Here is a 21,824-nt window from a genome sequence, read left to right as displayed (position 1 = left end):
ATGTGTCACTTCTCTTGCAACAGAGTCAGGGTATATGCAGCAGTTTGGGCCGCCTGGCTCATTGCGAACTATGTGAAGACTATTTCTTCCTAACAAAGACAGCTAACATCACCAAATGGGGGATGATTTAACAAAAGCGCTTTTGTGAAAAAAGCACAATCATTGCATGACTGTACCTAACCATAAACATCAATGCCTTTCTTAAAATCAATACACAGAAGTATATATTTTTAAACCTATATATTTAGCTAAAAGATATCCAGGTTAGCAGGCAATGTTAACCAGGTGAAATTGTGTCACTTCTCTTGCGTTCACTGCAAGCAGAGTCAGGGTATATGCAACAGTTTTGGCCGCCTGGCTCATTGCGAACTAATTTGCTAGAATTATACGTAATTATGACATACCATTGAAGGTTGTGCAATGTAAAAGGAATATTTAGAGTTATGGATGCCACCTGTTAGATAAAATACAGAACGGTTCCTATTTCACTGAAAGAATGAACGTTTTGTTGTTGAGATTGATAGTTTCCGGATTTGACCATATTAATGACCTAAGGCTCATATTTCTGTGTGTTATTATGTTGTAATTAAGTCTATGATTTGATATTTGATAGAGCAGTCTGACTGAGCGGTGGTAGGCACCAGCAGGCTCGTAAGCATTCATTCAAACAGCACTTTCGTGCATTTTGCCAGCAGCTCTTCACAATGCTTCAAGCATTGCGCTGTTTATGACTTCAAGCCTATCAACTCCCGAGATTAGGCTGGTGTAAGCGATGTGAAATGGCTATATAGTTTGCGGGGTGCGTGCTAATAGCGTTTCAAACGTCACTCACTCTGAGACTTGGAGTAGTTGTTTCCCTTGCTCTGCATGGGTAACGCTGCTTCGAGGGTGGCTGTTGTCGATGTGTTCCTGGTTCGAGCCCAGGGAGGAGCGAGGAGAGGGACGGAAGCTATACTGTTACACTGGTAATACTAAAGTGCCTATAAGAACATCCAATAGTCAAAGGTTAATGAAATACAATTGGTATAGAGAGAAATAGTCCTATAATTCCTATAATAACTACAACCTAAAACTTCTTACCTGGGAATATTGAAGACTCATGTTAAAAGGAACCACCAGCTTTCATATGTTCTCATGTTCTGAGCAAGGAACTTAAATGTTAGCTTTCTTACATGGCACATTTACTTTCTTCTCCAACACTTTGTTTTTGCATTATTTAAACCAAATTGAACATGTTTCATTATTTATTTGAGGCTAAATTGATTTTATTGATGTATTATATTAAGTTAAAATAAGTGTTCATTCAGTATTGTTGTAATTATCATTATTACAATAAAACAAAAATTTGTCTGATTAATCAGTATCGGCTTTTTTTGGTCCTCCAATAATGGGAAAAATCATAATCGGTCGACCTCTTGTACTGAGTCAATGTGCGGGAGTACAGGTTAGTCAAGGTAATTGAGGTAATATGTAGGTTAGGGTAAAGTGACTGCATAGATATTAAACGGTGAGAAGCAGATTAGCTGTTCAGTAGTCTTATGGCTTGGGGGTAGAAGCTGTTAAGAAGCCTTTTGGACCTAGACTTGGCGCTCCGGTACCGCTTGCCGTGAAGTAGCAGAGAGAACAGTCTATGACTAGGGTGGCTGGAGTCTTTGGCAATCTTTAGGGCCTTCCTCTGACACCGCCTGGTATAGAGGTCCTGGATAGCAGGAAGCTTGGCCCCAGTGATGTCCTGGGCTGTATGCACTACCCTCTGTAGCGCCTTGCGGTCGGAGACAGAGCAGTTTCCATACCAGGCCTTGATGCAATCAGTCAAGATGCTCTCCATGGTGCAGCTGTAGAATGTTTTGAGGATCTGTGGACCCATGCCAAACATTTTCATTCTCCTGAGGGGGAATAGGGATTGTTGTGCCCTCTTCACAACTGTCTTGGTGTGTTTGGACCATGATAGTTTGTTGGTGATGTGGACACCACGGAACTTGAAGCACTCAACCTGCTCCACTACAGCCCCGTTGATGAGAATGTGGGTGTGCATGGCCCTCCTTTTCCTGTAAGTCCACGATCATCTCCTTTGTCTTGATCGTGTTGAGGGAGTGATTGTTGTCCTGGTACAACACTGCCAGGCCTCTGACCTCCTCCCTATAGGCTGTCTCATTGTTGTCAGTGATCAGGCCTACCAGCGTTGTCGTCTGCAAACTTAATGATGGTGTTGGAGTCGTAATTGGCCATGCAGTCATGGGTGAACAGGAGGGGACTAAGCACGCACCCCTGAGGGGCCCCCTTGTTGTGGATCAGTGTGGCAGATGTGTTGTTGCCTACCCTTAAGATATGCAATAAAGAAAAAACAGAAAACATGGAGGGTTGCAGACTTAGACACTGTTTCTATTGACCGGTAGTGGTTGTGCAGCGGCCTAATAGTGTGTTTTTGTCTGACTGTTGTATGAAAGACCCAGCTGTAGACTTCCAGATGGTTAAGGTCTGTGATGGTGGTGACAATGATGAAGTTGATCGTAGTTGGTATCATTTAGAAATTGTCTCCTGGTGAGACAGAGAGCATTCCATAGGTAAGATTACTTGCTTTTTTGTCAGTTTGTTGTCATGGTTACATTCCTTTTGGGCTAAATCCCATTCAGAGTCAGAATGGTGTGTCTCTATGCTGATATGTATACATACACCCATTGCCATGGTAATGCCCTGTTTTGGCAGGCGTTACATCACAAGCTATATACATTGGGGCAAAAAATTATTTAGTCAGCCACCAATTGTGCAAGTTCTCCCACTTAAAAAGATGAGAGGTCTGTAATTTTCATCATAGGTACACTTCAACTATGACAGACAAAATGGAAGAGAAAAAAATCCAGAAAATCACATTGTAGGATTTTTAATTAATATATTTGCAAACTCCCATACGGGAGTTGTAGCGATGAGACAAGATGGTAGCTACTACAACAATTGGATACCACGAAATTGGGGAGAAAAGAGGGGGTCTAATTTTTTTTTTAAAGAAGGAAAAAAATATAAAAAGATGGGTCGTGGCCTCCTTCCCTTAGTAAGAGCATTGAAGATGGGTCGTGGCTGGCTCTTCCAGCAATGCAACGACCCGAAACACACAGCCAGGGCAACTAAGGAGTGGCTCCGTAACAAGCATCTCAAGGTCCTGGAGTGGCCTAGCCAGTCTCCAGACCTGAACCCAATAGAAAATCTTTGGAGGGAGCTGAAAGTCCGTATTGCCCAGCGACAGCCCCGAAACCTGAAGGATCTGGAGTAGGTCTGTATGGAGGAGTGGGCCAAAATCCCTGCTGCAGTGTGTGCAAACCTGGTCAAGAACGTCAGGAAACGTATGATCTCTGTAATTACAAAACAAAGGTTTCTGTACCAAATATTCAGTTCTGCTTTTCTGATGTATCAAATACTTATGTCATGCAATAAAATGCAAATTAATTACTTAAAAATCATACAATGTGATTTTCTGGATTTTTGTTTTAGATTCCGTCTCTCACAGTTGACGTGTACCTATGATAAAATTACAGACCTCTACATGCTTTGTAAGAAGGAAAACCGGCAGTGTATCAAATACTTGTTCTCCCCACTGTAGCTTCCGTCCCTCTAATCACTCCTACCTGGGCTCGAACTAGGAACACATTGACAACAGCCACCCTCGAAGCATCGTTAACCATCGCTCCACAAAAGCCGCGGCCCTTGCAGAGCAAGGGGAACAACTACTTCAAGTCTCAGAGCGAGTGACTTTTGAAACGCTAACTAGCTTGCCATTTCACATCGGTCACACTGGCCTAATCTTGGGAGTTGATAGGCTTGAAGTCATAAACAGCGCAGTGCTTGAAGCATAGCGAAGAGCTGCTGGCAAAATGTTTGAATGAATGCTTACGAGCCTGCTGCTGCCTACCATCGCTCAGCCAGACTGCTCTATCAAATATCAAATTATAGACTTAATTATAGCATAACACACAGAAATACGAGCCTTTGGTCATTAATATGGTCGAATCCGGAAACTATTATTTCGAAAACAGAACGTTTATTATTATCGCATATACCCTGACTCTGCATGCAATGAACGCAAGAGAAGTGACACAATTTCACCTGGTTAATATTGCCTGCTAACCTGGATTTCTTTTAGCTAAATATGCAGGTTTAAAAATATACTTCTGTGTATTGATTTTAAGAAAGGCATTGATGTCAATTGTTAGGTACACGTTAGAGCAACGATGGTCCTTTTTCCGAGAATGCGCACCTCATCGATTATATGCAACGCAGGACACGCTAGATAAACTAGTAATATCATCAACCATGTGTAGTTAACTAGTGATTATGATTGATTGGTTTTTTAAAATAAGATAAGTTTAATGCTAGCTAGCAACTTACCTTGGCTTCTTTCTTCATTCGCATAACAGGTAGGCTCCTCGTGGAGTGCAATGTAAAGCAGGTGGTTAGTGTTGGACTAGTTAACTGTAAGTTTGCAATATTGAATCCCGAGCTGACACGGTAAACATCTGTCGTTCTGCCCCTGAACAAGGCAGTTAACCCACCGTTCCTAGGCCGTAATTCTTAACTGACTTGCCTAGTTAAATAAAGGTGTAAAAAAAAATCTAAAATAAATTAATAAATAATCGGCCAAATCGTTGTCCAAAAATTCAGATTTGTTTTGAAAACTTGAAATCGGCCCGAATTAATCGGCCATTCCGATTAATCGGTCGACCTTTAACATATACTGCCTGGGCACACACACACTTTTTAGTGAGTAGAGGAGGTACAGTATGGTGAGATTTTCAGATCATGCCAATATAGGCCTTTCCTGTGTGTGGCAAAGAGGGAGAGCTTGCGGCTAGATGGATCTATCAGTGTTTCCCTAACGCTGTCCTCGTGACCCCAAGGGGGTTCAAATATTAAAGTAACCAAGTTTTGATTATTTTAATCAGCTGTTTAGTGCTTGGGCATAAACCAAAACATGCACCCCTTTGGGTTCCCAGGACCGAGTTTGGGAAACACTGATCTATCAATACTTATATCCGTAAGGGACAATGTCACAGACAAGTCATCTCGGTAGATTTTTGTGTGGGTGCCTTAGAGGTGTGTGTGTGTGAGCTGCCATGGAGATGTAACCTGATATATGTCAGCCATTAAGTCATTTAGATCCTGACCTTTCCTGTTAAAAAGCTGAACTACCCTAGGACCTGCTGCTCATAGGGTTAACATCCACTACACTGTAGACCATGACATTGCACTGTAAGAATAGGATGACGTTTCCTCCAGACACCAATCTGAAGTCAGTTTAGCGTTTTCGGCCCTAATAGAGGAGCTTAGGATTTGGGGAGGGTGAGCTGGTCCTAGATCTGTGCCTTGTAGGCCTTACTACCTAGTCAGTGCCTACAGAGTTCTGTGCAGAGTTGTCATGGTGACAGCAGACATGAGTATGCATCAGTATGTTGGGTGTTTTTATTCCTCCCTCTTTTTAATTCTTTCATCTCCCCTCCCCCCTATCAATTCATTTCAAAGGGCTTTAATGGCATGGGAAACAGATGTTTACATTGCCAAGGCAAGTGAAATAGATAATAAAAAATGAACAGTAAACATTTCACTCACAAAAGTTCCAAAGGAATAGAGACATTTAAAATGTAATTTTATGGCTATTTACAGTGTTATAACGATGTGCACAAATAGTTAAAGTACAAAAGGGAAAATAAATAAACATAAATATGGGTTGTATTTACAATGGTGTTTGTTCTTCACTGGTTGTCATTTTCTTGTGGCAACAGGTCACAAATCTTGCTGCTGTGATGGCACACTGTGGTATTTCACCCAGTAGATATGGGAGTTTATCAAAATTGGGTTTGTTTTCAAATTCTTTGTGGATCTGTGTAATCTGAGGGAAATATATGTCTCTAATATGGTCATACATTGGCAGGAGGTTAGGAAGTGCAGCTCCATCTCATTTTGTGTGCAGTGTGCACAGCCTGTCTTCTCTTGAGAGCCAGGTCTGCCTACGGCGGCCTTTCTCAATAGCAAGGCTATGCTCACTGAGACTTTACATTGTCAAAGCTTTCCTTAATTTTGGGTCAGTCACAATGGTCAGGTATTCTGCCACTGTTTACTCTCTCTTTAGGGCCAAATAGCATTCTAGTTTGCTTTTTTTGTTTTGTTTATTCTTTCCAAAGTGTCAAGTTATCTTTTTGTTTTCTCATGATTTAGTTGGTTCTAATTGTGTTGCTCTTTGGGGGATCTGTGGGGTCTGTTTGTGAACAGAGACCCAGGACCAGCTGGCTTAGGGGACTCTTCTCTAGGTTAATCTTTCTGTAGGTGAGGGCTTTGTTATGGAAGGTTTGGGACTTGATTCCTTTTAGGTGGTTGTAGAATTTAATGTCTCTTTTCGGGATTTTGATAATTAACACCAAACTGGCCTGATTCTGCTCTGCATGCATTATTTGGTGTTTTACGTTGTACACAGAGGATGTTTTTTCAGGATTCTGCATGCAGTCTCAATTTGGTGTTTGTTCCATTTTGTGAATTCTTGGTTGGTGAGCGGACCCCAGACCTCACAACCATGAAGGAAATAGGTTCTATAACTGATTCAAGTATTTGTAGCCAGATCCAAATTGGGATGTTGAATTTTATGTTCCTTTTGATGGCGTAGGCCCTTCTTGCCTTGTCTCTCAGATCGTTCACAGCTTTGTTGAAGTTACCTGTGGCTCTGATGTTTAGGCAGAGGTGTGTATAGTTTTTTTTGTGTGCTCTAGGGCAACGGTGTCTAGATTAAATTTGTATTTTGGGTCCTGACAACTGGAGCTTTTTTGGAACACCTTTCTTTTTGTCTTAGTGAGATTTACTGTCAGGGTCCAGGTCTGACAGTGCAGAAGATCTAGGTGCTGCTGTAGGCCCTCCTTGTATTTGTTTTACATTTATTTAACTAGGCAAGTCAGTTAAGAAACATACTCTTATTTTACAATGACGGCCTACCCCGGCCAAACTCTCCCCTAACCCGTTCGACGCTGGGCCAATTGTGCGCCGCCCTATGGGACTCCCGATCACCGCCGGTTGTGATACAGCCCGGGATCAAACCAGGGTCTGTAGTGATGCCTCTATCACTGAGATGCAGTGCCTTAGACCGCTGCCCCACTCTGGAGCCCAGCAGCATCAGATCATCAGCAAACAGTAGACATTTGACTTCAGATTGCAGTAGGGTGAGGCTGGTTGCTGCAGACTGGTCTAGTGCTCTCGCCAATTTTTTGATATATATATACAGTATATTCAGTGCATTCGGAAATAATTCAGACCTCTTTCCCTATTCCACGTTTTATTACTTTACAGCCTTGTTCTAAAATGGGTTTAATTCATTTTTCCCTTATCAATCTACACACAATACCCCATAATGACAAGGCAAAAACCAATGCATTAAAAAACAGAAATACCTTATTTACAGAAGTATTCAGACCCTTTGCTAAGAGATAGAAAATTTAGCTCAGGTGCATCCTGTTTCCATTGATCATCCTTGAGATGTTTCTACAACTTGATTGGAGTCCACCAGTGGTATATTCAATTGATTGGACATGATTTGGAAAGTGACACACCTGTCTATATAAGGTCCCGCAGTTGACAGTTCATGTCAGAGCAAAAACAAAGCCATGAGATCGAAGGAATTGTCTGTAGAGCTCCGAGACAGGATTGTGTTGAGACGCAGATCTGAGGAAGGGTACTAAAAGATGTCTGCAGCATTGAAGGTCTCAAAGAACACATTGGCCTCCATCATTCTTAAATGGAAGAAGTTTGGAACCACCAAGACTTATCCTAGAGCTGGCCGCCCAGCCAAACTGAGCAATCTGGGGAGAAGAGCCTTTGGTCGGGGAGGTGACCAAGAACCCAATGGTCACTCTGACAGCGCTCCAGAGTTCCTCTGTGGAGATGGGAGAACTTTCCAGAAGTACAACCATCTCTGCAGCGCTCCACCAATCAGGCCTTTATGGTAGAGTGGCCAGACGGATGCCACTCCTCAGTAAAAGGCACATGACAGCCTGCTTGGAGTTTGCCAAAAGGCATCTAAAGGACTCCCAGACCATGAGAAACAAGATTCTCTGGTCTGATAACCAAGATTAAAATCTTTGGCCTGAATGTCAAGTGTCACTTCTGGAGGAAACCTTGCACCATCCCTACGGTGAAGCATGGTGGTGGCAGCATCATGCTGTGGGGATTTTTTTCAGCGGCAGGGACTGGGAGACTAGTCAGGATCGAGGGAAAGGTGAACGTAGCAAAATACAGATAGACGCTTGATGAAAACCTGCTCCAGAGCTCTCAGGCCCTACGACTGGGGCGAAGGTTCACCTTCCAACAGGACAATGACCCTAAGCACACAGCCAAGACAAATCAGGAGTGGCTTCGGGACAAGTCTCTGAATGTCCTTGAGTGGCCCAGCCAGAGTCTGGACTTGAACCCGATCGAACATCTCTGGAGAGACCTGAAAAAAGCTGCACAGGCAACGCTCCCCATCCAACCGGACAGAGCTTGAGAGGATCTGTAGAGAAGAATGGGAGAAACTCTCCAAATACAGGTGTTTTAAGCTTGTGGCGTCATACCCAAGAAGCCTCGGCTGTAATCGCTGCCAAAAAAACAGTTTTTGGTTTGTCATTATGGAGCATTGTGTGTAGATTGAGTGGGGGGAACAAAAACGATTTTAGAATAAGGCTGTAACGTAAGAAAATGTGGGAAAAGTCCGGGGTTGTCAGGGCATTGTATGTTGCAGAGGGTGGGGCTCAAGCTGCATTCCTATTTCACCCCACGGCCCTGTGGAAAGAGATGTGGTTTTTGGCGGTTTTAACCGCACACTTGTTGATTTTTACAGTATCGTCAGTCCAGTATCGTTTTCCCCCGAACACCACTTTCCATTCATTTGTATAACAGACCCTTATGCCAAATTGAGTCATAAGCTTTTTTGAAATCAAATCAACTAATCAAATAATAATCTGTCAGTGTAGGAGTGGAGTTTTCATTCCGGGCCTCAAAGGGTTAACCTGCTTCAGCCTCACTCTCAACCACACACACACACTTGCCAACCGGTTTAAACGGGTTCTTAGGAAAAGTGCTTTGTGTGTCCCAATGAATCCTGGGAAGGGTCATATGTGCCTTAGTGATGTCAGATGGGTTAACAAAAAAAAAAAACTTGTCAGGTTTCTTTTATCAGATGAGATGTGTACAGTACAGTAATGAGTGCGGCTGTGTGTGTGTGCTCTGCATACTCGCGGACATAACTATTCTGAGAAATTGAAAGGGGAGGGGGCAATGTGTGGGTGCTGTGTGTAATCGCTGAAAAGTGTCCCCTGGTGAAAGTGTAAATGTGGTTGTTTTTTTCCAAAGTCGTAGCTTCCTGCCGTGCGTCACTGGGCAGACGAGAGGCCTGAGTGTTCAATTTGTTTGTTTACTGCATGTATGACACTGCATGTATGACACAGAACTCAACTCCTCACTTTACTATCTGTCTGTCAGTATGACTGTGGTTAGTCTTGCAGCATCTCAAACAGTGTTGTCTGGTCAAGTCTCTCTACTCCTTGTTTGTCTCTGTCTCCCTATCTGTGTGTGTGTGTGTGTGTGTGTGTGTGTGTGTGTGTGTGTGTGTGTGTGTGTGTGTGTGTGTGTGTGTGTGTGTGTGTGTGTGTGTGTGTGTGTGTGTGTGTGTGTGTGAACGGGAGGCAGGGATTAAGAGCAGCTAGCATCTGTGTAGCTGGCACCAAGGTGGTCATGTGTGTTCCAATCCCTTAGCCATCAGTCGCAGTGAAAGAGAGAACTAGCTAAGTACTGTAAGTCTCCTACTCCTTTCTGTCCCATAGGACAACATCTGTTGCCCACCTAGCTTCATAGAGAGGGACCGAATCTGGCGTTAATGTTTTGTCTCTGTCCTCAGTAACTGCTTCAGGGTCAGCGATGCCTGTCCAAGGTCTATACACATTATGCTTTACAACTGATTTGAGGTCAGCTATAGCCACCCTAGTCAAAGTCAAGCAGAATATAGCCTATCTATTGATGTCAGCTTTGTCTATTCCAGTGAATGGCTGACCAAGTCTTCTTCTCTCCTTATCTTTGTAGGGGGATGTCTGAGGAGGCTGTTCGTCAGACACGCAGCCAGAAGAGGGCGCTGGGGAGGGAAATCTCACCCCATGATTCTGAAGCACCTCCCACTCAGTCTGACAGCAAAAAGATCAAACTAGACGAGGCCGAGACTGGAGCTCCGGACCAGGATCATGAGAGCCCAAATGAACCACAACCAGAACCACAACCTGAAACCACGAAGGAAGATCAGGACCTGGTTAAACCTCTGGTCAAGCCTGTGGTCCAGCCTGAGAAGGCAACGGAACCAGAACTACCCCGATTAACATTACCGTTGGTGTTACCATCGCACCCGGCAAAAGAGCAAGAGCAGGACCGGGCACCGAAACAGTCAGAACAGAACTTAGAGAACTGGACTGAGCGGAATGACTGCGGCGACCAGGTAAATGTGAAGAGTGAGATGCATCTAGATGGGCAGAACCAGACTGTGCGGTCAGAACCGAAGGTGGCCAGCAGCATGATGACGTCAACGGAGGTGAAGGCTACCATTAAAGTGGAGGTCCAGACAGGAGAGCAGGCTCTGGACATGAGCACCTCTAGAGGGTGAGAACACTGTATTTATTCTCTTAAAAACTGATGTGAGATCAGCTCCTTTTACTCTAGTACTAGTAGTAGCATTTACTCTATACCATTTGAAACTGACTTCAGATCAGTTTCCCCCAATGAACAAAACGTTTTATAATTTGGTTCTGACAGAAGTCTTTTAAATCGGTTTGGTGTGGGCAAGGGGGAGATCAATTAGATGAACATTATTTTGTAAATTTTTTGAGGGGAAGGGGGTGGAGCTTTGTTTGCATAGCTCTCTGTGTACTTTGTGCTGCTTCATTTTTGAAACGCGAGAAACTGTGAAATCACTGGAGAGCCCTTAACTCCCCTGAACGAAATGAAGCCTGTGTGTCATAAACCGGTTCCAACTGGCTGTTGCCATGGTTTTCACTGTGGAAGGAACAGCAAGGGGAGGGGGGCAGAGTGAGATGCAGGGTCACGTGATGATGCCTGAGTGGAGGGTCATGTGACCTGCTTTGGAAGAGTGATTAATCCACAGGAAGTGGTGATGGTGCTGCTACGCCCTGAGGAAGAAGACACTCAAGGTGTTGAGGAGGAGGCTGGTTGTCCCTCCTTATTCATTAAATATTATATTAATGTCCACTTTTGAGAATTTACAATCTGTCTTTACAATCTGGAATTAGTAAATGACTACGTCACACTGTCAACTGAGTAATTCATATCAATACAAGTTTACAGCAAAAAAAGACATTTCATTGATGCTAATGAAACTCAAATAGAATGTGGTTAGACTAGTGTTGAGCCACTGGCCCACACACATCTGATATAAACTGGTAGCCTTCCAGTAGAGGCACCGCTAGTCTAGGTGTGAGGAGTTTATAATGCAGTTTCCTCCTACTCCTTATCATGTCAACACAGCTTTATGTTTCCTGGTAAGAAGGGGGCCATTTCTGAGGACAGTTGTCTGATACTGGACACTGTAGATAACAGAGAACTGATCCAAATTGTACCCTCTTCAATATATTCCCTCGGTCCCAAAAGACCCCCGTTCTTTAACAAATCAAATGTATTTAGAAAACCCTTTTTACATCAGTAGATGTCACAAAGTGCTTATACAGAAACCTAAAGCCTATGAGGCTAGCCAGGTGCCACCTGTAAGAGGCTAGCCAGGTGCCACCTGTAAGAGGCTAGCCAGGTGCCACCTGTAAGAGGCTAGCCAGGTGCCACCTGTAAGAGGCTAGCCAGGTGCCACCTGTAAGAGGCTAGCCAGGTGCCACCTGTAAGAGGCTAGCCAGGTGCCACCTGTAAGAGGCTTGCCAGGTGCCACCTGTAGGAGGCTAGCCAGGTGCCACCTGTAGGAGGCTAGCCAGGTGCCACCTGTAGGAGGCTAGCCAGGTGCCACCTGTAAGAGGCTAGCCAGGTGCCACCTGTAAGAGGCTAGCCAGGTGCCACCTATATCTCTTATTGTTGAAGTGCAACTTCGTGAGAAGTGAAACTATAGAAGATATTATTATGAATGTACTCTTGTTACCATCTTGTGGACAACATGGGTTACTACACCTCTCTCCACCTTTTTCAGATTAAATTCAATGTAAATATCAACCCCTTTCTTCTTCCTTCGATTAGGGCCATAAAGAGGGAGCCGTGTCCCCCGTCCCCAGATGATGATGATGATGATGATGATGATGTCATTGTCCTATCAGATAACGACTCCTGCAGTCCGCCGATGAACGGTTTGGACCACTTCAAGGAGGTGGACACAGTCCTACTCATGGTTAGTGAAAGAGCTATACCACCCTCCCATAATGTTCCTCATACCAGTCTCTTTCTATGGTTTTCTGATCCTAGATCAGCACTCATAACTAGTCCGGGCCCAGGGCCCTTATACACAAAGCTTCTCTGAGTAGGAGAGCTGATCTAGGATCAGTTTCAACTTTTATATTTTATGTGAAGCAGATCGTACGTACAGACAGATCCTAGATCAGCGCTCTACCTCTGAGACACTTTGTGGATTGAAGCTCTGGTCTCTCTTTATGCTGTACCGGTCTTTCTCTCTTTGGTCTAACTAGTCTTTATCTGTTGTCTGTGTAGAAGAGCAGGCCAGAGGAGAGGGATCGCATCATCAAACAGTTGAAGGAGGAGCTGAGGTTGGAGGAGGCCAAGCTGGTGCTGCTGAAGAAACTACGCCAGAGCCAGATACAGAAGGATGTGTTGCAGAAGGTATGGACACATGCAGCCAAGGTGAGCTGGACTCACTCTATCGTGATGAGGTAGCCCTGGTTGCCACTTAAAATCAGTGTTTCTCCCTCGCCCAGGAGGGAATTTGGTTTCCCAGAGCGGAAGATTGGAGTTCAGATCCCAGTCTCACACACACACAGACAAACCCACACACACAAATATAGACAAAGCCACACAGGCCAACACAAATACATTCACCCAGATGCATACCTCTTTACACTTACAAATTGACAGACACTCTGATACAAACAAACCCACACACACAAACAGCTCATTCTGTCCATTTCTGTCTTGTTCCACAGCCCTCAGGATTGTCGGGTTCTGCGGCTCCTCCATCTCTGATCCGGGGATCCATCACAGCCAGCAAAGGCTCCCAGCAGGTCGGTCACCTGTCTCACACAAACAAGCTTTAATTCACACACAAGTTTATCATCTTAACCACATTTCTGTTTACTGCATCGTTTAATTTTATCCCCAGGTGGTGTCAGGTAGGAGTTCAGGCACAGTCATTCCACCTCCTCTAGTGAGGGGAGGGCAGCAGATCTCCTCCAAACATGGCTCCCACAACTCCCAGATCATCATGCCACCTCTGGTCAGAGGGGCACAGGTAAGACACGCCACAATCTACTGATATCAATACTCAAAATGACAGAGTTTTGTGTCTTAGACTATGCTCACCTGTTTTCTTTTTTCTCTCTCTCATTCCCTCCCTATCTCTCCACACTCCCCCCATATCACTGCTTTGTCCCTATAATTGTTCTGTCCTCTGTTGACTGTCCCTTGCCCTTTCCTATATGTCCTCTGTCTGACCTATGTTGGCCCCCTATATCCCTGCCCTGTCCCTCTTCTCCTCCTCTGTCCACTCACTCCCCTGTCCCCCATGTGTCATGTGTCCCGGGTAGCCAATCGCTGTGTCTCCCCAGCAGATCCAGTCTCTCCGGCAGCAGCAGCAACAGCAGCTGTCAGGGTCTGGCTCAGGGAGCTCTGGCCCCCCTCCTCTGCTGCTGGCTCCCAGGGCCAACGTACCCGGCTCTCAGGCCCAGAGAGGCCTCATGCAGTCAAGCCTCATCAGGGTGGGCAACGTCAACAATGCCAGCCTGCTGGTTAACATCTCACAAGTGGGTCAGAGGTTTATCTCGATAACAAATCATTTCTGGGTAACAAATAAGTCGCTTACTGCAATAGGTTTCCATTAAAATGGTTAAAAATAAACAAACTATTTCTCAAGCAATAATTTGGCTATGAATGTCTTGGATTGGTATGAGAGGTGAGGGGGAGAGCACCAGAGCGGTGCAATAACCACAGTGTGGACAAAGATTATAGAATTAACCCAAGATAGTTCATTTGTGTCTTTTCCAATGGGAGCAAATGAAGTACAGTGGGCAGAACAAGCAAGGAGGTGGGCAGAGCCAAGCACCTGCGAGCTCGATCCCATTGGTGCAGCTTAGCATTTAATTGCATATTTTCATCAGGGAACGTCTAATTTTTACGTGTGCAAAAACTCAATTTGGCCTTGCACTGCTTCTAAACAACACCCTTTTTTTTTTTTTACTCTTGCAAAGCGTCAATACTACAAAACTTAGTGCACTTCGTTCATAAAATATTCTACTTTTGGGAACAGAAAACTATTGAGATCTGATTTTTCATTGATAAGAAAATCAGCAGAATGTCGGCCCAGTTTCATCTAGCTCCATCTCCTCCCTCTGCCCGCCAATGGACTTCCCTTCATCACCATATTTGCTGGTGACTGGGTTCTAAATAGATTCTTCAGATTTATACCCCCTGTGAACTATCTGGGTTTCCTCTTTTATCTGTGGTGTGGATCAATCCACCAGCCTGGAGGGACCTAATGGGAGGGATATGTAACCTGAAATGAGCTATTATACACTATTCAAGTGACACGGCAGGCATCCTTATAGTTTTAGAGTTTTTCTCTGCTTTTTGAATTGTCTTCAATTGGCAAAAACGTAGCATAATGGTTTTCAGTGCTAAAACACCATGAAAGGCATCTAGCAAAAGTAAATTCATCCATAAACACAAATATAATTTTTTATATAGCTTATGTGCCCACATTATAAGGAATTTGAGGACCAGGGTTAATGCAATTAATTGATTATTGAATGTTATTCGATGAACACAGCTTTGTAGAGCCAAAACAAACGCATGCCTCTACTCAACACTCGAGAACGATTCGTTTGGATGGCTGCTGCAGCTTGCATACTGTGCTAATCTCTCGCTATTGTCAAGCCGAGAACATTCCGCAAAGAGTTGTTCAGAATCTAGTCTGGTTGTGGCCACAATTAGACTTATTTTCAAAGCTATTACTAAATAATCTTATTTGTATACTTAGATATCACAAATGGACACTTTTTTGTAGAAGTCTGTCACAAATGACAGCTACAATAAGCCTCTATGGTGAATGAGAGGCTTGTAGAATCATGAAACCTACAGAGTTTTTACTTAATTGTTTGCCAGTAGGGGGTTCTGCATGCTCTTGGCATTACTGAATAAAATGAGTCGAAAGATTTGTTCTTTTGACTGAACGAGTTGAACAGATCTAAGTAATTCAAAAGAGCCAAACGTCACATCACTACTGGGCAGCAGCTACGTAAAAAAAAAACCTGCACTGGCGCCGAAATCTCCATGAAATCCAGAACTGCCTCCACTTTGTTAATTTATAGAGCCTGGTGATGTCACCAGCCAAGCCAAAACTACACCCATGCAACACCTGATGATTACAATATCCTGTGTAGATTGTATTAGGAAATAACACTGATTAAATAGTCTTGAATTTGTACGGTGTTAGTTTCATCAGTTGACCAAAAATGACACAAAACACATGAAAAACAGTATTTTTAAAGGCTTTGCCAGGGGGGTGGTTCAGACTCTGCGAAGCAGTGATTTAAAAAAACAAATATGGAGAACCAAAGTACTAAATTAAATAATTAGTTACATCCTTTTGGCAATTAACAATAATTTTGAGAAGTTTGGATAGGAAGGTAGTAGTAGTAGTAGTAGTAGTAGTAGTAGTAGTAGTAGTAGTAGTAGTAGTAGTAGTAGTAGTTATTAGACGATAAGTGCATTGAATGTGCATTATAAAACAGATATGGTTGATGAAAGATTAAATGCATGATTGTTTTCAACGTTATCGTTGCGATCAGGTGGTGCACATGAGGCAGCCTTGCACTTGATATAGATTGAAAATGGCAAGTAGAGATGATGTTCTCTCCTCTAGGCTAGTGGATCATAGAGTGGTGCAATTGAGACTTGCAGATTTGATTTGATCAATCAAATTGCATTCACACTTTGCGTATATTGAACCGCTCAAGCTTAGCTAACTCTAGAGAATAGACCTGAATTTACAACAGTTTTGATTAATCTGATCTGTCTTGTTGTAAAAAAAAAAAAAAAAAGTTTTTTTAAATGATTGACCTCAAACCTCACCTGGATACCTTCTTTCTCCACTTGTCTCCTCTATTTGTCTATCCCTTCCCTCCTTCCTTCTCCCTCTCATCCGGTCCTCATCCCACTCTCTCCCAGGCCTCTCCAACCAACATGAAGGGTTCTTCTATCTCTTCCCAGTCTGGAAACAGCAGTGTGTCTGTGGTCAACGTGAACGACTCTCCTGCTGCCTGTCAGGCTGCGGCTAAGCTAGCCCTGCGTAAGCAGCTGGAGAAGACCCTTCTGGAGATTCCTCCTCCCAAGCCTCCCGCCCCAGAGCTCAACTTCCTGCCCTCGGCAGCCAACAACGAGTTCATCTACCTAGTGGGCCTGGAGGACGTGGTGCAGAACCTGCTGGACTCCATGATGAGAGGTACAGTACCTATTACGCTGGTATTAACTCTAAATTACCCAATACCAGTGTTTCCCAACCCTTTCCTCTGCACCACCCCATGCTCACTACACTGTTATAAACATACTCACTACACTGTTATAAACATACTCACTACACTGTTATAAACATACTCACTACACTGTTATAAACATACTCACTACACTGTTATAAACATACTCACTACACTGTTATAAACATACTCACTACACTGTTATAAACACTCACTGCTGTTATTAACATACTCGCTACACTGTTATTAACATACTCGCTACACTGTTATTAACATACTCGCTACACTGTTATTAACATACGCGCTACACTGTTATTAACAAGCGCGCTACACTGTTATTATCATACTCGCTACACTGTTATTAACATACTCGCTACACTGTTATTAACATACTCGCTACACTGTTATTAACAAGCGCGCTACACTGTTATTATCATACTCGCTACACTGTTATTAACAAGCGCGCTACACTGTTATTATCATACTCGCTACACTGTTATTAACAAGCGCGCTACACTGTTATTATCATACTCGCTACACTGTTATTAACAAGGGCGCTACACTGTTATTATCATACTCGCTACACTGTTATTATCATACTCGCTACACTGTTATTATCATACTCGCTACACTGTTATTATCATACTCGCTACACTGTTATTATCATACTCGCTACACTGTTATTATCATACACTGTTATTATTATACACTGTTATTATCATACTCGCTACACTGTTATTATTATACTCGCTAACAACTGTTATTAACGCGCTACACTTCTTATAATCACTGTATATCAGTACTAAACCATCACTAGCGGTACAAAACATTTAGCTGATATTAACACTATTAAATTACAGTATTCCATCATCAAAGTTACACAAACACATATTATACACTCACAGACACTTCATTACACAATAATATCACTTCACCAGGCGAGGTCATACCCTAACAGCACAATACTGTCAGATGGGTTTCCTCCAGTAGTATTTGATCATTAGGCTTCATATTGAAACCAGTTTTCTCCTGTTCTGTCTAATCCCAGTCACCCTCTGTCGTCCTCAGCTAAAACAGGGTTGCCCCCGGTCAAGCCTGCCATCAAAGAGCCCTTCACCTGCATCCAGTGTAGCACCGACTTTACTTGTCGCTGGAGGCAGGACAAGGCCAAGGGCGGGACCATACTCTGTGCTGACTGCATGTCCTCCAATCAGAAGAAAGCCCTAAAGGCTGAGCACACCAATAGGCTGAAGGCTGCGTTCGTCAAGGCCCTGCAGCAGGAGCAGGAGATAGAGCAGCGGATCCTCCAGCAGACCGCCTCCCCTGTCTCTCACACCCCCTCCTCCTCTTCCTCCTCCTCCTCTCCGTCGGTGAAGGCGGAGCATCTGATGTCCCAGCAGCTGAAGCAGGTTCAGGCCCAGGCTAGGGCCTCCTCTTTGCACCAGCACCATCACCAGCAGCAGAACAGAGGACAGAGCATTGCACGCCACCACTCCAACATCAAACAGGTAGGGGTGAGACACTTCTCAACAGTTCCCTGAAACTGTCACATCACCACCAGAGCCACTCCAGGCCCTGTCACGTTCAATTTGATACAGACGGTTCTAAGATTCTCCTACATACAGAGAGTATGGTTCCCTTGGCTTGTGTGGTCTGTTCTTGTCACTCAATATTCTAGATCTTCTTTCTCCCTTCCCCCAGAGCCCTCAGGGCCAGCTCTCCCGTGGCGGTATCCCATCGGTGGGGGTGAGGGGCGTGTCCCACTCCTTCTCCTCCTCCTCCTCTCAGCTGCAGAGTGCTGTGGCCGCTGCGGCCTTGGTCAGCCGGCCAGGTAAGCATGCCCATGTGCGCCCCGCTGCCCAGGGTTCAAAGGGCAGCTCCAGTGGGAACAGCAGCAGAGGTAGCGCCCAAGCCACTGCATGGAGGAAGCAGAACATCAACACAGGTAGACTCTAATACCGACTGGGCCCCCAACCAACCAACCCACCACACCACACTTCCCACAGCTTCTACCTCTACACACTGAACGTTTGTCCCAGTCCAAAAACACCCCCTAGCACATTTTACTAGTTGCTTCCCTTTGGGTGTTTGCTGATCTGAGGGAAACAGGTGTAAACAAAATGTCCGAAGCTTGTCTAAACCTACTGAAGCTTCCTAGGTGGAGTCATCACCATAATGTTTACTCCTAAGCCAATGGGATAGGGATTGTTTTTGGACTCTGCATCTCACTTCTCTGTGGGAGAATCTCAATTGCATACTCATTGCATCCTCTTTCCTCACCTCCTCAAAATCCATTGGAGGACAAGGTCAGAGGGGAGGGACCTCTGGCTTTCTCATCTAATGGGTTTTGAGAAGGAGGCGAGAAGAGAGGACGCGAGGGGTATGCAATTGAGATTCTCTCTCTGTACCCCTCAATGCTCTGTCTCCTCCTTCCTGCTTCAGTCCTTCTGGTGGCTGGGTTTTTCCTTGGACTCCATGGCTAGCTCACCTCACCTCCCCCTAGAGTAGAGTTAGTCCATGTTTTCTCTGCTTTGGGATCAATGTTATTTACACGTGTGTGGTTTTGTGCATCTGTACGTGCTCTTGTGTGTGGTATTATGCTCCGTGCACTCTCCTCGTCAGAGACTGACCTCTCCCCTCTCTCTGCAGGTGTGACCATGGCCTATGTGAACCCCAGTCTGTCAGTCCATAAGACCTCGTCCACAGTGGACGCCCGCCAGAGAGAGTACCTCCTGGACATGATTCCATCGCGCCCCATCTCCCAGACAGCTAACACATGGAAATAATAATCTCATTCATTACCATTATCAATAACCATTAGCTACTGTTGTCAATGCCAACAATACAGCCCCCCCATCCCCCTGGGGACAGTTATGGAAACGCAGCCTCCAAACTTTTGAATGCGGAAGCATTCTCAATAAAAAAAACGTCTTTGTGTTTTTGTTTCTCTTTCAAGTCTGTTGTTTCTCATGAGGCTCACCGATGTTTGATCAGTGTGCATAAAGAGCGATTTACACCGGAGCAAAACAAGAAATGCATAAAGGGCTTCCTTCCATATGTTTATCAGCCATGATGTCTGTGAGTTTATGATGGCTTGAGAATGTTGCTTTTCTCTCAAGAACTTATGCTGGCCTTCTGCCGACTGCGTGTTGACGTCTTACCATGGAAACGATGGACAGCTCTACCTATTGGATGGGAGTAGGAGCTGATTGGCCCTCTGTCATCTTAGACTCAGCGAATGGGATGCAGACAAACTGTTGGGGTGTGGTCAAGGTGAAATTACTTGGAACTGTTCATATTCAAGAGTACCCTAAAAAAAAGCTGAAAGACAAAAAATATGATCTCCAATAAACATTCTCTTTAAGTTTAAAAGAACTGAGCAATGATGTTTTCAGTACATAACCTCAGTAGCAGTTCATTTGGAATTTGTTTTTATTTACAGTAAATTATTGGATGTTTGGGAACTGATGTCCTGTCATGAAAAAGTCCTGTCATGATGTTGGGGTTTTAACAACTGAACAATTTATACTAGCCTCATACACTTTTTAGAACATAAAGTAAAACATTTTTGCTTCCCATGCATGTTCTTCATCTACAGATATGGTATCTTAATTTGATCACCCTGTTGCAGGAGAACATTCTTGCAACTTGCAGCGTATCTGAAATGTTAAAAAAGCTTCTAAAGTTTGTAATTTCAAGATTTTCCCTTACGAACATTGTATCAACTGTTACAAAAATATCCATTAATTATAATTCACATTTCCTGTTGCTGCAGGATTCTGTTCCTGCTGTAGGAGAATGGCTCAAATTAAGAACCTACATCTGTATTTGCAATTTGACAGAGCTGCTCCACACTCATGTTTGACATAAGCAAAACAAGTAGAGGATCTCTATATTTTTGTCTGAAGACTGCTTTGGTTTTCTATTATTCCATTCTGAGTTGTCCCTTCATATTTGTAATAACATGTCTGTAAAGAGAACCAATAGTATAATAGTCTCTTGAATTACATGCTAAATTGTTTCCATGGAAGACAAGATTCTAGAATCACAAGAGTCATATCACAGGTGTGTTCTGATTACATCTGTTCTATATGTTTTACACTGATTGTCGATTTCTCTGGATCAGTGAATTGCTTTTTTGTTTTTTATAATTGATCAAAGTTTCCATATGTTGGCTGAAAAAGTTAAGTCATCTAGAATCATTATACTTTTTGGAATTGGTCTGGAAAAAGTAATTGAATATGGATAATATTTCAATTGGTTTAATATGCTCAAACCTACTGTATCAATCAATGACACTTGTCATTTTACAGAATGTTCTCATCTGGGGATGAAAGTGAACCGATTGCAGGTATTGTCACAAGCTCTGGGACATCTCAACTTTAGGTTTCTGGTTGCCATATGTTGAAGCTGGGTTTGTTAAAGCAACTTATAGAGGATCTTTAACCAATTTGAAATGTACAAAAGACTGAGGAGAGAATAAAAATGTCTAATATTGAAATCCCTCGTTAATTGTTTTTGGTTGGCATCAGGACCAATACCTTGTATCCCAAACAGGCCTGTGGTGAGGTAACTGGATTTACAACAGTGCTCCTGTTAAAAAAATAATCATAATAATGTGGCTTCTTCTCTTCCTCAACTACAGTCTCCTACTCATTTTTCAGTTTTGTTTTGTACTTCTGTAAAAGTTCCATATGCTCTCTATGGTTTATAAATAATGAACATATGGGTCGTCAAAATTGTTTGAGATTATTTTCAGTGCTAGATCAGATGCCATCATTGAGAACTATGAAAAACAATACACACTGCAGGAACTGAAGTTGGCCCCCAGAACCCCAACTCAACACCGACCACCAGTAACCACCCTGTTTGCTATTTAGGGTAGCTTGGGCTGTTAACTGTCAAGCGTAACCCTCTCATCCCTTTATGCATAATACAAAATGATGTTCCAATTTGTTTGGTTTAATTTTTTCCCAGCTACAGAAAGTAATAATAAAAAATAAACGTAATTTGAACCCTTTCATTTGGTCTGAATGAGTCATTAAATGATTGATTATGCCAATCATAGCATGATTTTTTTTCCCAGGACGTGATTTTCCACGCGGCAGTTTTGATCTGGTTCGGATGGGG

At 43.5% G+C, this 21,824-nt stretch overlaps 1 protein-coding gene across 6 annotated transcripts in view; it reads left to right on the top strand.

Moving 5' to 3' along the window:
• The window catches only part of LOC124009613 (transcriptional repressor p66 alpha-like), a 31,060-nt gene extending 9,346 nt beyond the window's left edge, over window positions 1–21,714 (top strand). The window contains exons 2-11 of one of the 6 annotated variants that reach the window (XM_046321593.1): window positions 10,084–10,647; window positions 12,238–12,385; window positions 12,703–12,852; window positions 13,152–13,229; window positions 13,328–13,456; window positions 13,752–13,967; window positions 16,390–16,663; window positions 17,763–18,202; window positions 18,396–18,525; window positions 19,344–21,714. In XM_046321593.1, coding sequence (XP_046177549.1) covers window positions 10,088–10,647; window positions 12,238–12,385; window positions 12,703–12,852; window positions 13,152–13,229; window positions 13,328–13,456; window positions 13,752–13,967; window positions 16,390–16,663; window positions 17,763–18,202; window positions 18,396–18,525; window positions 19,344–19,480 — 2,262 coding nt within the window. In that variant the 5' untranslated portion in view covers window positions 10,084–10,087 and the 3' untranslated portion in view covers window positions 19,481–21,714. Of the gene's footprint in view, window positions 1–10,083; window positions 10,648–12,237; window positions 12,386–12,702; window positions 12,853–13,151; window positions 13,230–13,327; window positions 13,457–13,751; window positions 13,968–16,389; window positions 16,664–17,762; window positions 18,203–18,395; window positions 18,640–19,343 lie in introns of all 6 variants that reach the window. The other 5 variants (XM_046321591.1, XM_046321589.1, XM_046321587.1 and 2 more) reach the window with 5 other exon arrangements.
• Window positions 21,715–21,824: the final 110 nt, after the last annotated feature.

This window comes from Oncorhynchus gorbuscha, linkage group LG22 (assembly GCF_021184085.1).
Source record: "Oncorhynchus gorbuscha isolate QuinsamMale2020 ecotype Even-year linkage group LG22, OgorEven_v1.0, whole genome shotgun sequence".
In the NCBI taxonomy this organism is placed as follows: Eukaryota; Metazoa; Chordata; class Actinopteri; order Salmoniformes; family Salmonidae; genus Oncorhynchus; species Oncorhynchus gorbuscha.
This window is presented reverse-complemented; position numbering and strand designations above follow the sequence as displayed.